Raw genomic sequence first — 17,036 nt, forward strand, 5'->3', positions numbered from 1 at the left:
TAGTGTGTGTATGTGTGCATGTTTCTCTGCGTCCCTGACGTCTAGCGGATCCGACACCAATGCAGCCTCCCCCCATGAAGGCCAGTGGGTTGTCGGAGTGTGCGTGGACCGAGGCCGATCGAGGGGGATTGTGGGTAAGCGTGGGTAAACCCTGACCTCACCCGACCCCTCGTCAGCCTGGTCCAGGCTCGTTAAAAGCAAGAGCCGTGCAGCCAGAACTCAAAGCTGGGCTTCCTAAAGCCTGCGTTTCTGGCTGACGGTTGCTGGAGTCGCTGCGGTCGCAGTATTGCGCTCACAAAGACGCGGCCGGTGCGTTTGTCCCAACTCACACAGGTGCTCATCGCAGAACCAGAGCCAAGCTAATGCTGGAATGACTCGTTTTATGGTGTTTGCATGTTTGTTTGTGCGATGCAGAACAAACATTTGTGACCCTGGAGCACAAAAGCAGTCTTAAGTCGCTGGGGTATATTTGTAGCAATAGCCAAAAATACATTGTATGGGTCAAAATGATTGATTATTCTTTTATGCCAAAAATCATTAGGATATTAAGTAAAGATCATGTTCCATGAAGATATTTTGTAAATGTCAAATGTCAATATCAAAACTTAATGTTTGATTAGTAATATGCATTGCTAAGAACTTCATTTGGACAACTTTAAAGGTGATTTTCTCAATATTTAGATTTTTTTGCACCCTCAGATTCCAGATTTTCAAATAGCTGTATCTCAGCCAAATATTGTCCTATCCTAACAAACCATACATCAATGGAAAGATTATTTATTCAGCTTTCAGATGATGTATAAATCTCAGTTTTGAAAAATTGACCCTTATGACTGGTTTTGTGGTCCAGGGTCACATATTACAATTTGCAAAATCAGGTGTAATTTAATTCCATCAGTGTCATCTCAGCTGTGGTTTGGTGAAAGTGGGCGTTGCATTAGAGCGCATTATGGAAATCACCTCAGCTTTATTTGTCTCTATTACTATGCTAATTAGCAACTCTAAAAAGCAAATTTACATGCCATTACTTTTCATCCAAAGACGACACTGTGGCTGTTTCTCGATTTGTAATTTTCTCTGTGAAGGGAAACCGGTTTGTGCATAAAACTCATTATTAAATGCAGTTCTGAGGTTTCCCAATTGACAAAAAGTGCAAAAAAGTCACTATTTGTTCAAGTAATGTTTAACCAGCAGCTGCAGCAGAAAGGCTGTGAGAACAAGAGCGCAGTGTTATTACCGTTAACTAAGATTATTTTAAAAAGTACATTAACTGAATTTTTGTTTACTTCAAGTTGAAGTGCAAAGACTACTGAAACTAAAACTAAAAACTAAATGCACATATTTAAAAAAGAAAAAAAAAAACAATCATAATGAAATAAAACGGTCAAAAACCAACAACAAAATTATTAAAAATAGCTAAAATAAAAATAAAATGGAAAATATAAAAATCTCTCTCTGTCTATTGCTAATAAAACCTAATAAATTAATAAATAAAACTGACAAAAACCTTCAACAAAATTATTAAAATAACTAAAATTAAAATAAAAACAGAATATACATACACACACACACACACACACACATATACATATATATATATATATACACACACACACACACAAAAATAAAACCGACTAGTAAAAAAGTAATAAAACCAACAAAATCCCTAACTCTAATTCAAAGCAAATTGAAAACAGAATATAAAAATAAAAACCAATTCATAAATATGAATATATATATAAAATCCTATTTTAATGATATTAAAATAACACTGCGCGGTCGTCACGTTTCTGCGATCATACGGCGTGTGTATTTCTGCGATTCAGCACTGTGTGTGTTAGCGTTGGGCGTCTATGCTTCTCCCAGGGGGCCCCTGGCTGCGTGGTTTCATATCATCTTCATGTTGAACTTGCGCGTGCCTCCGGATGCGCCGGTGGTGGCGGGTCCCTCAGTCTTCCTGAAGGAATACTCCACGGTGAAGTTGTTCTTGCGCTGTCCTCGTCCGCGGCTCCACACGAACAGCAGCAGGAAGCAGAAGAGCACCACGCCCAGGAAAGTGATGCAGCCCATGGCTGTGGACACCAAGATGGTGGTTAAATCCAGCGTGAACTTGAGGAAAACGCGCGTGCTGTTGAGCCCGGTGTCGTTGAAGTCCACCGCGTACAGCGAGCGGTTGGCGAAGAGCGCCGGATCCACCGGCTGGCCTTTGACGGTCAGCGTGGCGAAGTAGGTGTCGTTTCCGCCTGCGTTGCTGGCGATACAGATGTACGTGCCGCTGTCTGTGACCTGCGCGTAACGGATCTCCAGCGACCCGCTGGGAAGAACCGTAATCCTGCCGTTGCTCTTGGAAGTGATCCTCCGTCTCTGAGGCGAAATCCAGATGATGGCCGGCGTGGGTTCGCCTTCGGCGCGGCACAGGAACGACACCGGCTGGCCTTCGTGAGCCGTCACCTGCTGCAGCTTCCGGTTGCGGATCTTGGGCTTCTGGCAGGTGAAGTAGTCGAATAACGCCGAATCGGTGAACATGCTCAGCAGGTATCCCTGCACCTCCGGTGGTCCGGCGCACACCGGCATCTTCCCGTCGAAGTTTAAGGTGCGTCTGCGCTGCAGGATCCACAGCAGACGACAGTCGCAGGACAGCGGGCTCCCGTCCACACGGAGCGTCTCCAGGCTGTTGACCGAGTGGAAGGAGCTCTCCTCCAGAGTCACCAGATCATTGTTGGACAGGTTCAGGACTCGGATCTGACGTAAACCTCCCAGAGCATGAGGCTCCACGGTGAGCAGGTTGGTGCTGACCATGTGAAGTTCCTTCAGCCTGCAAAACAAGGACAGCTTTATTATTATGACCGCAATTAATGTGGTTTTAATGAGTAAAATGTTTGACAGCACCTGGACGGAAACGGACCAGGTTTATTAAATGCATAATATGGTTAACTAAAGGATTGGAAGTCCTGCCTCTGATGTTTGATTGAAAGTCTCTGCTTGAGTTTTTCTCTGGAACGCATGCACAATATCTGGACTAGCCTGCAAAAATACTGTTTTAACATTATATGTATATGTTCATATAGCCTGAAATATAATTGCTAAAACTGAAAAGAACTGAAAAGAACTAAAAATAAATTAAAAAATTACAAATTAAATAAACATATTTAAAAAAAAGTATTTACAATATGAAAAAAAACACAAAAAAATGATTAAAATGAATTATTAAAACTATAAAAAAAAATATTTATACAAATGTTATAATACTAATAAAACCGATATAAAAATCCCTGACAAAAATGATTAAATAAAATGAAAAATACAAATAAATTCAAATGGAAAAGCTACTAATATTCCAAAAAATTTTAGACTTTAACTAAAATAAAATGAAAAATACTATATATATATATATATAATAAATCTGAAAATGATTTAAAAAACTGAAATAAAAATGAACAACTAAATAGACATTTAATAAAAACGAAATAAATTGATTTAAAATATGCCAACTAAATTATAAAAAATAATTATTAAAACTATACCAACTATTCTATAACCAATTCCTTCCTTTCCAATCTAGTTGTCTAATAAATGGCATTGTACTGTATATTAAAAAGAGTTGGCTCTTTGATGAATTGCTTTTGTTTCTCCTTCAGATAGAAGCATCTGCTAAATGCATAAATGTAAATACAGTTTGTCAGCATCATTTCTAAATAAACCTAATTCATTGTGAATTTGACACATTAAAGTTATGTAATCCCGACAAACAGTTTCACACTCTTTTCCCATGTAAGCAGATGAAGCTGAACTTGTATTTTTAGGGATTTAGGGAACTGTGAAACGATTAATGGTCACATGACATGCAGGTAAGCATATAAACTACATGTAAACCGGCCTGATGAGGTCTCGAAAGGCCCAGGACTCGAGCGTGGAGATGGGGTTGTAGGAGAGGTTCAGGGCCGTCAGGTAAGCCAGGTTCCTGAAGGAGGCCGACGGCACCGAGCTGATGTTGGTGTTGGTGATGAAGAGCCAGGACAGATTGAGACCCTGGAAGCTTAGCGGCGAGATGTACTCCAGGTACGGCCAGCCGTCGATCTCCAGGCCTCTCAGCGCAGACAGCTTGCGGAAGTTCTGGTCCTCGAGGGCCGAGATGCTGAGGTGGCGCAGTCGCAGGGTCACGAGGTTACGCAGGTAAGACAGAGTCTGGCCGGATACGGACGTCAGGTTGCACCTCTCGATGGTCAGGTCTTCCAGACCGATCAGTCCTGAGAAAGCCTTGTGAGAGATGTAGACCAGGTCATTGTCACCCACCTGGAGAATGAGGACAGAATGGTTATTACGACAACAGTTAAAGTGATTTTACAAAGCACACAATGAGGAGACAGAGCAAGCTTACAAATGCACAACTAAAGGAATTGTATTTGAAGAACCAATTGCTTTTTTGATTTTCTCCAGAACACATGCACAATATCTGAATAAACCCAATTTAGGATTTTAATGCTTATTTGGCATGTTAGAGTTATGTAATATTGACGATTTCATAAAAAACGATTTAGCAGATGAAGCTGTACTACACAACAGCGATTCCCAAACTACTGTGACAACTAAACGTAAATTAGACGTAAAATATTTAGTTGCATGACGCAGAGGTATTTTACTATTATTAATATAGTTATAGTTTTTGTTAATATTTTAAATAGATGTTATTTTTATATTTTTCTGGTTTCATTTTAATTTTAGTTAAAATTTTTGTAATTTTGTAGTGTTTTTTTAAAAACTTTTTTTAAATGTCAACATCGTTTTTTTTATTATTAATTTTGTAATTTTTTTTTTTTTTTTTTAAATATCTATAAAATATTTAGTATAAACTCTATATGCATGTATTTTATTCATGTATTTAATTATTTATTTGTTTGTTTGTTTATTTATTTATTGCAGGTTCTCCTGAGGATGGAGGGAAGCCCTTTCAGTGCTACTTCAACTTAAACTAAACAAAAATGAGAAATGTTGCCTTGGCAACAAGTTGAAATAAAATAATTAAGTTTTTCTAGTTTATTTAATTTCAATGTATATTTTATTTCACGTAATGAATTTTTTTTGTGGTTTTAGTTTTCATTAACGATAATAACCCTGCTCTGATGTCAGTTAACGTTTATATGACATGCAGGTAAACAAAATAATTGTAAAATTGTACTATAAAATAAAAAACGAATATTTGATATTTCTCATTTTATTTCACACTATTACTTCAAATAATTCACAGAGATTTTTGCTGCATTTACTGTGGAAATCACACTAAGCTATATCACGATTGTAGATTTATTTTGATAAATTGTGCAGCCCCATTTATTTATTTTGATTTTACATACAATTGAATTAATTATTTGCATTTTATCAGCTCATAAACCCACTGCAGTTCCCCACAATGTTATTTAGTATCATTGAGATATTATAGATCTTATTAATATTTTGAATCATTTTTTATTTTTATATTTTCTGTTTTAATATTAATTTAATTACAATTTTAGTAAATTTGTTGAGTGATTTTGTCATTTTCATTAGTTCTTTTTTTTTTTTAAAACATGTCTATATAGTTTTTATTAATTTTTATTTCAGAAAATTTAAATAAAAACAACATATAAAAATAAAAACAGTTCTAACTATTAATAAAACTACAATAGCATTGGACTGATAATAAAATAACAGTGTTTCAGTTTTAGTTATTTTAGTACATCAAGTAAATGAAAATTAAAAATGCTGCCTTGGAAACTAGCTGAAATAAAAAAAAAATTAAATTTGATATATTTTTTAATTTTATTTCAGTTCAGTGAATGAAAATGAATTTTTATGCTTTTAGTTTCAGGAAACACTGTCCTAGAAAGGAAAACAAGCTGGCCTCCAAGTGAACTGGCTTATAGGGACTAACCTCCAGGTTCTTGAGACTGCGCAGATCCTGGAAGGTGTAGTCCAGCAGGATGACGATCTTGTTCTCACTCAGGTCCAGTGTGGTGAGGTTGGCCAGCCGTGCGAAGGCTCCCATGGGCACGAGCTTCAGCTGGTTTCCTCTGAGTCTCAGCGTCTGCAGGGCCTGCAGGCTGGCGAAGGCGTTGGGCTCCAGTGTGTTGATGAGGTTCTCGCTCAGATCCAGCTCCTCCAGACGCGGGTACGGAGCCAGATCTCCCGGAGCCACCCAGCGCAAGCGGTTCCGGCTCAGGTCCAGCAGCCTGGTCTCTGTCGGGATACCCTCCGGTACGCCAGACAGGCGCTTTCGCTGGCAGGACACGGAGCGAAGCTGCGCCGCGCAGTCACAGCGAGGAGGGCAGCTCGCGCACGGGACGGCCGTCAGGGCCAGAACCAGTCCCAGCCACCCCAGCCGGCCCAGGCCCCATAATGAAGCCATGAGCCTCCTTCCACTTCACTCTACACACCTGAGAACCACAGAGGAGGGGAGAACGAGGACAGAGAGAGAGAGAGAGAGAGAGAGAGAGGTAATCAGGTCAATGATTTTACTATATCATATGCACAAATACATCATTACACAAGTACAACTATTAATATACATGCTACTGATCTCAAAGCAAAGGTTTGGAATTATTAAGATTTTTTGATGTTTTTGAAAGAAGTCTCTTCTGATCACCAAGGCTTTAAAATAGCCGTTTTCTATGTGAATACATTGTAAAATGTAATTTATTCCTGTGATCTAAGTCTATCACCAGCAAATCTTAAATGACTATTCTAGGTCAACATGCTAAATTATGCAACCAATGTATAAACAATGCTAGCAACATGCTAATCATGCTAAAACATACTAACAACATGCTAATTATGTCTACATAGTTTTTATTAATTATTAATTTTGTTGTGTTTGTCATTTTTATTATTTTTTTATGTCTATGTAATTTTTTATTAATTCTAATTTTTTTAATTTATAGTTTTTAGTTTTAGTTTATTTAGTTTTAGTTACATGCCAATAATGCTAGCAACATGTTAACAACATGCTAATCATGTTAGCAACATGCCAATCATGCCAAAACATACTAGAAAGATGCTAGCAACATGTTAGTCATGCTAGCAACATGATAATCATGCTAACAACATGCTTATTATACTAAAACATGCTAGTAACTTGCTAATCATGATATCAACATGTTAACAACATGCTAATCATGCTAGCAACATGCTACCAACATGCTTATCATGCTATCAATATGTTAACAACATGCTAATCATGCTAGAAAGATGATAGCAACATGGTAAACATGTTAACAACATGCGAATCATGTTAGCAAAATGTTAGCAACAAGTCAATCATGTCAAAAACATACTAGAAAGATGCTAGCAACATGCTAGTCATGCTAACAACATGCTTATAATGCTAAAACATGCTAGCAATAGGGTAATCATGACAGCAACATGTTATCAACATGCTAATCATGGTAGCAAAATTGTAACAACATGCTTATCATGCTATAAACATGCTAGCAACATGTTAAAAAAGTGCTAACATGTTAATCATGTCAAAACATGCTAACATGTTAATCATGCTAGAAAGATAATAACAACATGCTAATCATGTTAACATGTTAAAAACATGTTAATCATGCTAGCAACGTGCTTATCATACTAACAAAATGCTAATCATGCTAAAACATGATAGCAACATGCTAATCAGGTCAAAAACATGTTAACAACATGTTAATCATGTTAAAAACTTGCTAGCAACATGCTAGTCATGCTAGCAACATGCTAATCATGCTAAAGTATGCTGGCAACATGCTAACAACATGTTAAATCATGCTAGCAACATCTACAACTGCTTCAAACTTTCAGGCTAGGCTTTCTCAAGCCAACTTCAAAGTTTGTTCACAAACTTTACTCATCTAGTTGCATATTACTGTTTAATGCAATGACATTCAGACATTTTTAATAAGTACACCTGAAGTGCCTAAAATCGTTCCAATGATGCCAACCTAAAAACACAGAAATGTTGTTTCGAATAGCCTCATGTTGTGTTCTGCACATGACATGCTAATTTCTCGGCTCACTGCACTCGTTCGTTAATCTGATCACGTAATCGCAGCAGGCCGGAGGATGTGCCTAGAAAATCGTCCCTGAAATGCCCATAAAACCTCTGAGAGTCCATGAGGCCGAGCGCCGGCTGAATGCAAGTGGATGATTATGCATAACCTCCATTACATAAAAGGGGTTATTATCTGGCATGCCAGCAGTTTTTCATTTCCACGTAAGAGAAGAACCGGCGCTACTGACTGGAAAAGCCAACAGCGCATACTAATACAGTGTTTATCATCCTCACATGTTCTGATAATAGGACAGACTGCTGATGAATTGCACTCGGCTAGTTATATAACACTAATGCCAGGCTGAAAAACGCCACAAGAAGAGGTAAGTGAAGACTCTGCGCTGCTTATCGCCACATCAGACCAATCTTCAGACGTGACACATCATGTAGGTGGTGAATTAACTGCAGTGACTGAGTCATTCAGAATCCAATACAACACATAAACAACAGAGTCTGTAACATGTTTCTTATTTTCTAGGTCACACAGTGTCTGAGTTTCAGCATTTTAGTCACAGGCCTCAAAATCAACACTTACACCATTTACTTTATGGTCTCATTCCCGATGAATCACTCATAATATATTTGCTCTCATAATTCATCTCTAAAATTACCTTCCCTTTTTCAGCCAAAATCACAAAACCTCTTAGTTTTCAAAACCTCACTCCAAATTCTAGTATGAAATTCCCATTTTTCATGTTTGCACCTATAGCGCAAAAAATGATTTTTGTCTTGTTTCCCAGTACATATCGCTAAACATTCATAAATCAAACTTTTTACTTGAGCAAAATGACTTGAAATAGTAAGTCTTGTTTTCTGAAAAAATGCATCAAGTGAGTTTATGCTTAAAAAAAAAAAAAAATTATTTTATCAAAACTTTATTTTTTATCTTTATTTTTAGAAGAAAAAAAATGTGAAAAAAAATTCTTTTTTTTGCTTCTCAATTTATTGTATCTTGATTTACATTTCTTTTTAGATATTTGTTATGAAAAACAAGACAAAAATGCTAATAAAATATTTTTTGTCTCATCTTATTCTATTTCTTTTTCTTGTTGAAAATCATGTTATGTATTAAAAACGTCAACGTTTTATAGAAGTAAAATGGCTTTTGTTGCAGGGTTATTATAGTAAAACCAAAAAAAAAAAAAAAACTTTTTTGTTACTTGAAATACTGAAATTTAAAAAAAAAAAATTTCAGTTATGGAACATTTATCATTTTAATTTAGTTTAAAATAAACTACTAAAATTGACAAAAACACACAACAAAATTACAAAATTTTACCTCAAATTAAAATAAAAACAGAAAATCTAAAAATAGAGCTGATTCAAAATATTAATAAAAACTGTAACAGTATCTCAATGGCACTAAAATAGCACTGTTGTGTTGTCATGTTGACTTGATGTACAGCTCATTATCGTTCGTTTATTTAATCCGTTACTCCTAATGCACTTGCATTAATACTCTAGTGAAGCGATTGATTTTGCTATAAGTGAGATGAATTCCAGATTGAACAAGGTAAATATATCAGCTGGCTGTAACGGGCAGATTTAATCAGGTTATTTGGTATCAGCGGGAGTGGGTGATAATAAATTACATGGCTGCTGTTTGTTTTTCTGTTTTTTCCTGCACTGGCGCGCAGTTAAAGGTTGAGTCACTGGGCGCGGAGCCACTGCGCTTGGATACCGAAGCGAGGATTTGAGCCAAGAGCGTCTCATCTTCACGCCGGCCAAAGTCAAACAGTGAGTGGGTCTGGAAGGAGCACAGCAGGTCTTTGATTCACATTAAACCTCCATCTGATGCACTTATAGAGGTTACAGGGCGGAGGAAGATATTCCTGTTACGCCATAATAGATGTTAACAAAATCATAAATCAAATAATGAAAAAGAAAAACAAATCCAGTATATACAGTGATTGGTTGTTTGGAACAAAAAGACATGTAAAAGCGTGCAAAACGCTGTTTAAAAGCCATACAAAACTGTTGTAATTGCTGTGGACATGCACTTATGCCACCTCAGAGCAGCATTAAACTATCAGTGTAAAGGCACCTAAATGCCACTTCAGAAGCGCTTCTGTGCCACCTTTGCAGTTTAATTTGTCTAAGCATTAACATTACATAATAGTGAGGTAGAACGTTCTTAAGGTGTCTTTACACAGCCAAGTTAAGGCTGCTCAGTGCCTGCTCAATATAGTGTAAAGATGCAATGCCGCATAAAAGCCAGACTAAATTATGCCTGCTCAGACCCACCTCAGTCCTAAATATCAAAGTGTACAGTTGTAAGTGTTGAGTAAAAGCATTTCTGCCACCGCTGAGCAGTATTAAACATTACTATACAATTAATAGTGATGTAGAACTTTAAGATATCTTTACACAGCTGAGTTAAGGCTGTTCTGTGCCTGCTCAAAACTCAGCGTAAAGACATGTAAAGTTCAAACGTAAAGTTCAATGTAAACGCCAGACAAAATTATGCAGGCTCTGACCCACCTGTCCTTAATGTCAAAGTGTACAATTGTAATTGCAGTGTAAATGCATTTATGCTGCCTCTGAGCCGCATTAAAGACACTTAAATGCCACTTTAGAAGTGCTTCTGTGCCACCTTTGCAGTTTAATTAGTCTGAGTTAAGGCTGCTCTGTGCCTGCTCAAAATAAAGTGTAAAGATGCAATGCCGCATTAAAGCCAGACTAAAGTTTTCCTGCTTAGCCCCTAATATCGAAGTATGCAGTTATACTTGCTGTGTAAAGCATTTATGCCACCTCTGAGCAGCATTAAACTGTCTGTGTAAAGGCACCTAAATGCCACTTCAGAAGTGTTACTGTGCCACCTTTTTTGTTATGTAACGTAAACTTTTTTTTACATGCAATAGTTCAACCAACCCAATAGAGTTGACAGAATGATGTGAAACATTAAGCATTATGCATATATATAAACAGCAACCACTGATGCATGTATAAATCAATACAGTTATTATTGGAGAAATAATTTGTTATTTTAAATTTTGTTGGGGAAAAAAACGTCTAAAGCCTAATCAAATACACAGTGAAAATGTTGAAAACCATTGCTGTAATTACTCATGGTTCATTTGTCACACTGGAACAGAAGGTCAAGGTTGCTGCATCATGGGATGCATTACATCAGTGTGCTTTATTTTATGCATTCCACAAGTATTATACACAAAGTCAATGCAGGGTTATAAAGAAATGTCCTTCAAACTAATGCTAACATGCACACACACACACACACAGAGCAGTTGATGGTGCTTTTATCAGTGACACGAATGCAGATCTCATGCGTGATGTTAGACACGCGTGTGGGAGGACGTGAAGTGCTGGCAGCAAACACAGCCTCCTGATTTATTGTGTATCAAACGTTTGATTTATAGAAAGAGCATCAAGCTGTGTGTGTAATGCAACTAACATTCAGAAATAAAAATGGCCAAACACAAACCTGTCAGAGAGAGAAAAGGCACGGATTTATTTCACTGACATTCACCACGGGGCGTTTCTATCTGTCCGTCTTCTAATTTATGACCTTTCTTCTGAAAGCCTGGACAAAAGCCGACTCAGCTGGCCTGGAGACGATTACAGTTTAGTACTGAACATGAAACAGGGCTACAATCTGGTACATGGTACACACACTGACATGCTAAACTACCAATCCATCTGATGGTTTTCACTTGGCGGACAATAAAACGGGTGAAAAACAGCCTAGCGACCACACAGGGCAGGTTTAGCAATGCCTAGCAACCGCATGGCAACACCCTGGCAGCCAACCAAAGCTCCTTAGCAACTCCACAGCAACATCTTAGCAACCAAGGTTTAGACTTATTATACATGCATATTAATTGAAAAAAATACATCTATTATTTTCATGACTTCATTTAATTGAGACTATATGGAATATTTGTGCATTTAAATATTCATGTCACATTACAAGACTATTTTAAATATTATGAATAACTATTCATCTGTCACACCACAAGACTATTTTAAATGCAAAATGATGCAAAACTTAATAATAAGGATGAATACCTAAAACTATTTTCTTTTATACATTCTGACGGAGTTCAACCTAAAAACTTTTTTTTTTTTAATATTTAAAAAAGTGAGTGGCGTCCAAGGATAAAGCCTGCAAAGATTCTTCAAAAATAAAATAAAAAAGCATAAATAACAATGAAAATAAATTCGACTCAAAATGAAAAATAGAACAGAGTCCAAGGATAAAGCATGAAAAATTCTTCAAAAATAAAAGAAAATAATAAAAGAAAATGAAAAACAAATAAAAATTTAAAAAATAATAAAAAATTAAAATATAAAATATAAACATTTTTAAAAATATCGAAAAAAGTGGAGTCCAAGAACAATGGCTGCAAAGATTCTTCAAAAATAAAATAAATTATTATAAAAATTAAATAAAAAATGAACAACATAAATAAAAATAATATTTAAAAAATTTAAATAATAAATAAAAAATTAAATTAAAATAATATAAAAATTTAAATAAAATAAATAAAAATAAAATAAAAAACATACACGCATAATAATTCAACCATAAATGCTAATTCAATAATATAATAATTAAAAATTAGCATTAGTAATTTTACTAATGGTAAAATTTTGTTATAACCCGATGATGCAAAAAGGTGCAAACTTTAATAAAAATGAAGGCCAGCACTTTAAACAATTTTCCTCTACATTCAGATAAAGTTCAACCAAAAATGTTTGTCTGTTATGTGACAACTACCCACATGCACTGCTTTAGAGCAAATTTTTGGAGAACCAGACGGAGAAAGCTTTCATGAAAGAAGTGATGATCTTCAGCTTTTTCCTGTGAGAGAACCGAGTTCAGTTCTGCACAAAACATCTCTGACATGCTGTTTACAGTGCATGAGGTTTGGTGAAACACTGCGAATACTTCAGTTTAGTGAGGAGGGAAAGAGCTTTTGCAGAACTCTGTTCACGTCCTAAAAATAGAGCGACTGGCACTCGTGGTCTTTCACATGGAGATGCACAAGAGCCGCTGGTGTTTTGGCTGTTTGTCGGAGTCTCGAGCCCCAGTGAACGTGTTTACAAGCCCAAAAACACACACGCTTCAGTATGTTAATTAGTCAACTCATTCATAACAAAGCCATAAGAGCTTCACAACTAATGAATTCACTGCGGCCAACGGGGGTGAGTTTCCTAGACTGACCTCATTTCATTTATGTTAACAGAGGAGATAAGGAGAAACCTGATTTTTATTCAAATATCTCTCAAAACCTTCATTAGATTGAGAAACACTAACTGAATTTATAATTGGACTGAAATGGAATTGAATGTTTGCATTGACTGAGAGGGATTTTCTGGACATATGAAGGACTTTCGGTGCGATGTGATAGTTATGACTGTACGGTCAAGATGGGTAATGAGTGAAATGATATCTGAGTGAGTGGGGTCAAAGGTTAAAGAACTCTAGAGAGTGTGACATTATGTTAATGCACATCTAGTGTTGCCCCCAAGGCTGTTCAAAAATAAATGAAAAAAAAAAAAAAAAAAAAAATAATATAAATAGTAAAATAAAAGTTAATGATCGTTATACAGAAGCTGCTTAAAGCTGCAGTCCGTAACTTTTTTGTGTTCAAAATTATATATATAAAATATAATTAAAATAAAATAAATATCAAATATAAAAATATGAATGAAAATTTAAATGACAAAAATGAAAAACAAATAAAAAAATAAATTGTAAAATTATAAATGATAAAATAAATTATAATTTTAAAATGATAAAACAATAAATCATAAAAAAATTAATAAAAAATCGTAAAAAACTAATACAATTTAAATAAATATGAAATAATTAAAAATAAAATACATTAAAAGAAAACAAATACATACTAAAAATAAAAATATGAACGAGTAAAATGAAAATTCTAAAACAAAAATTCAGAAAAATAAATACAAAATAAAATAAAATAAATGAAATAAAATAACAAATAACACACAAACATTAAACATATAAATCTAAATGAAAAATACAATAAAATAAAAAATAAATACACATAATTATTTAACCATAAATGCTAATTCAGTAATATAATAATTTAAACAAACCATTAGTATAATAAGGAAACACATTTCAGTGTGTTTTTATCATTACCCGACAGACGTCTTTTCTCCTTTAGCTCAGTGCCACAATAACCTTGTATAAGCAGGAATGAGATTTCAGAGCTGTGGCAAAAAGGAAGCTTCTTTGTGAATACCAGCTCAAATATGTGTTTTTCACACAAAGCATCGCATGACTTCAGAAGACTTGAAATATAGCACGAGTAATGAACTACTGTTATGATCCACAATATGTTTCACAGAATAATCACTGGTTTAAATATCATTAGGGTGAGTGAGTGACTGAATTTGGTAGTTTTGTTCCTCAAAAACTGATCTGAATGTATTTCTCTTCCTCAGGCCTGTCGAACGCGGTGGCCGGCAGCGAATCAGAGGAGGAACGCGTGTCTCGCCGCGAGGCTGTTTCATGCTCTGTGATTCATGAGGAGGGTCAGCGCACTGCCATCACATCACATGTGGCCCCGGGGCCCGTAACCCACAACCCCACACACACACACACACACACACACACAGAGAGAGAGAGAGCGGATGTGCTATCAGTCTCACTATAAATGGAGCGAGAAACACGAGACGCCAAAGAACCAGAAACAGATTGAGCTGTGAGAACGAACGGCAATGAAGGTGTTTCTGCTTCAGCACAACAACATACGAAACACATCAAACTATAAAACGAATATTAGGCCTCTAAAATCTCATTATACAATAGCCAATATTGCGAAACCATCTACAGTTGCATTAATTAACTATATTACTTATTTAACTTATAAAACAAATACAATAAAAATAAATAAAATTAAAACATTTTAAACAAAAAAAATTATATAATTTAAATATTTTAAATAATAATAAAAATTAAATGAAACAAATTACAATTATTTAAAAATAATATAATAAAAATAAAACAAAAATGTAAAAAATACATATAATATAGAATATCGAATACAGAATAAAAGCAGATGCCCAGAAAAATATTTTCCCCCAAAATATTGGACAGCACAACTGTTTTCAACATTGATAATAATCAGAAATGTTTCTTGAGCAGCAAATCAGCATATTAGAATGATTTCTGAAGATCATGTGACACTGAAGACTGGAGTAATGATGCTGAAAATACAGCTTTGATCACAGAAATAAATTACTGTTAACAGATATTCACATAGAAAACAGCTACTTTAATCTGAAACATTTCCGTCATGCGGCGTTTTTGCAGCTCATGTCAAAGACATCAGAAGTGAAACTCTCTTTATAAAGCAGCGCATGTTGAACTGAGGTTACTTTTGCAGCACAAAATGAATGAATAAATAAACCGTTGGTTCAACCGCAGATCTTCTCAAGCGTTCGCTGGGAGGAAGCAAACAGAATCTGTGACAACCTAAACAATTATAATAATATATTTATTAAAAATAATAACAAGTATTTTATCATTAACAAATATTTTAATATTAATAATATAATTGTTATTATTATATGCATTATATTATATATTATTGCTATTATTATTAACAAAAAACCACAACAAAAATTGTGATTATTAATAATATTATACATAATTTAAAAGTAATAATTTAAATAATTTACCATTAATAAAAATAACAATAATAAAACGTATCTATTATTCTCACGAACAATAACATTAATAATTACTTTAATAATAATACACATATATTATTGTTATTAACAACAACATGATAATTTATTGTTATCAAGGAGAAGAAAACAACATCTAATTATTATTATTATTATTAATGAATTACATCTCTGATTTCTTTTTTTTAATTTTTATGAAAGCCTGTTAACGGCATGGGCTAAAAATATAACTTTTTATCTCACCGTTTCGACTTTTTTTTGCAATTCTGAGAATAAAAGCCAGAATTACAGGATATAAACTCAGAATTGCGAGATTGTGTCAGAAACAGGCTTCCATACACAATAATAAAAATGTTATTGAATTGACTATGTAACACAGAATTAAATAAAACTGCATTTCAATATTTGTAAAGGAAAGCCACTAAATGAAGATCAATACAACAACAAATAAATCATAGAAGAGATGAGAAATAAAAACTATAAGAATACATTAAGCTGCTACATTCTTTGGCAACAGTAAATAGTTTGTTTTTTCACTTATATTAACAACAACAACTTTTAATGAATTAACTATATAATAAACAACAAAAAACTGCTTGCATAACATAAGTAATTAAATCATGAAATGAGTAAATCATTGGATAGATATTATCAAAGTTGCTAAGTTGCTTGGCAACAGTAAACAGGAACAGTTACATTCTCACCAAGTGGTAAAAATGTAACTGCTGCAGTTTACGGTTGCCAAGCAACAGAGCAATTTGATACATTGTATTCTATTGTATGTTAGGCATTCCGTTTTATGTTACTAAATGTCCACATTAAGGACGTTTAATACACTATGTATATCCTGTTATTTCTATGCAAAGACATCTGCATCAAACAAAAGTGTAAATGTAAAAGAGCCATTACTGTAATAATGTACAGCATGAGTTACTGTAAAACACATGACCTTGTGGCTTTATTGTTGTTCAGTCACACACGGCGTCTCTGTGTTTATTGTGCGTGATGAAATCAGTCAGCAGGTCCAGAAAGCAGCTCTGAAGGTGACAGCAGAAGTTTGGAAAGGCGCTGTAACCTTTCCAGCGCTGTGAAGGCAGTCAGGCATACGCTGAGGATCGCGATGGGATTTCATAAACAATTCACAAACAGCACGAACATCAGCGGCGCATCCCGTCTGAACAGACTGCAGCACCTCAACGGCGCTCCGCTTAACCTGACGAGCCTCAGAGGAACACGCCTGTGATTAACCGCAGCGCCAGGGCTGGAGAAATGAGGAACAGAGACCGCG

The 17,036-nt window shown here is 35.2% G+C and overlaps 1 protein-coding gene across 1 annotated transcript in view; it reads right to left on the reverse strand.

Annotated features, from left to right (window-relative positions):
* Positions 1 to 1,777: 1,777 nt before the first annotated feature.
* lingo3b (leucine rich repeat and Ig domain containing 3b) overlaps positions 1,778 to 17,036 on the reverse strand; it is a 59,010-nt gene continuing 43,751 nt past the window's right edge. Inside the window, exons 2-4 of the mRNA XM_016534104.1 lie at positions 5,909 to 6,410; positions 3,878 to 4,293; positions 1,778 to 2,815 (exon numbers count right to left, since the gene is read on the reverse strand). Of these exons, the coding sequence (XP_016389590.1) occupies positions 1,888 to 2,815; positions 3,878 to 4,293; positions 5,909 to 6,382 (1,818 nt within the window). The 5' untranslated portion in view covers positions 6,383 to 6,410 and the 3' untranslated portion in view covers positions 1,778 to 1,887. The remainder of the gene's footprint in view (positions 2,816 to 3,877; positions 4,294 to 5,908; positions 6,411 to 17,036) is intronic.

The sequence above is a fragment of the Sinocyclocheilus rhinocerous genome, unplaced genomic scaffold (assembly GCF_001515625.1).
Source record: "Sinocyclocheilus rhinocerous isolate Xijiao unplaced genomic scaffold, SAMN03320098_v1.1 scaffold2019, whole genome shotgun sequence".
In the NCBI taxonomy this organism is placed as follows: domain Eukaryota; kingdom Metazoa; phylum Chordata; class Actinopteri; order Cypriniformes; family Cyprinidae; genus Sinocyclocheilus; species Sinocyclocheilus rhinocerous.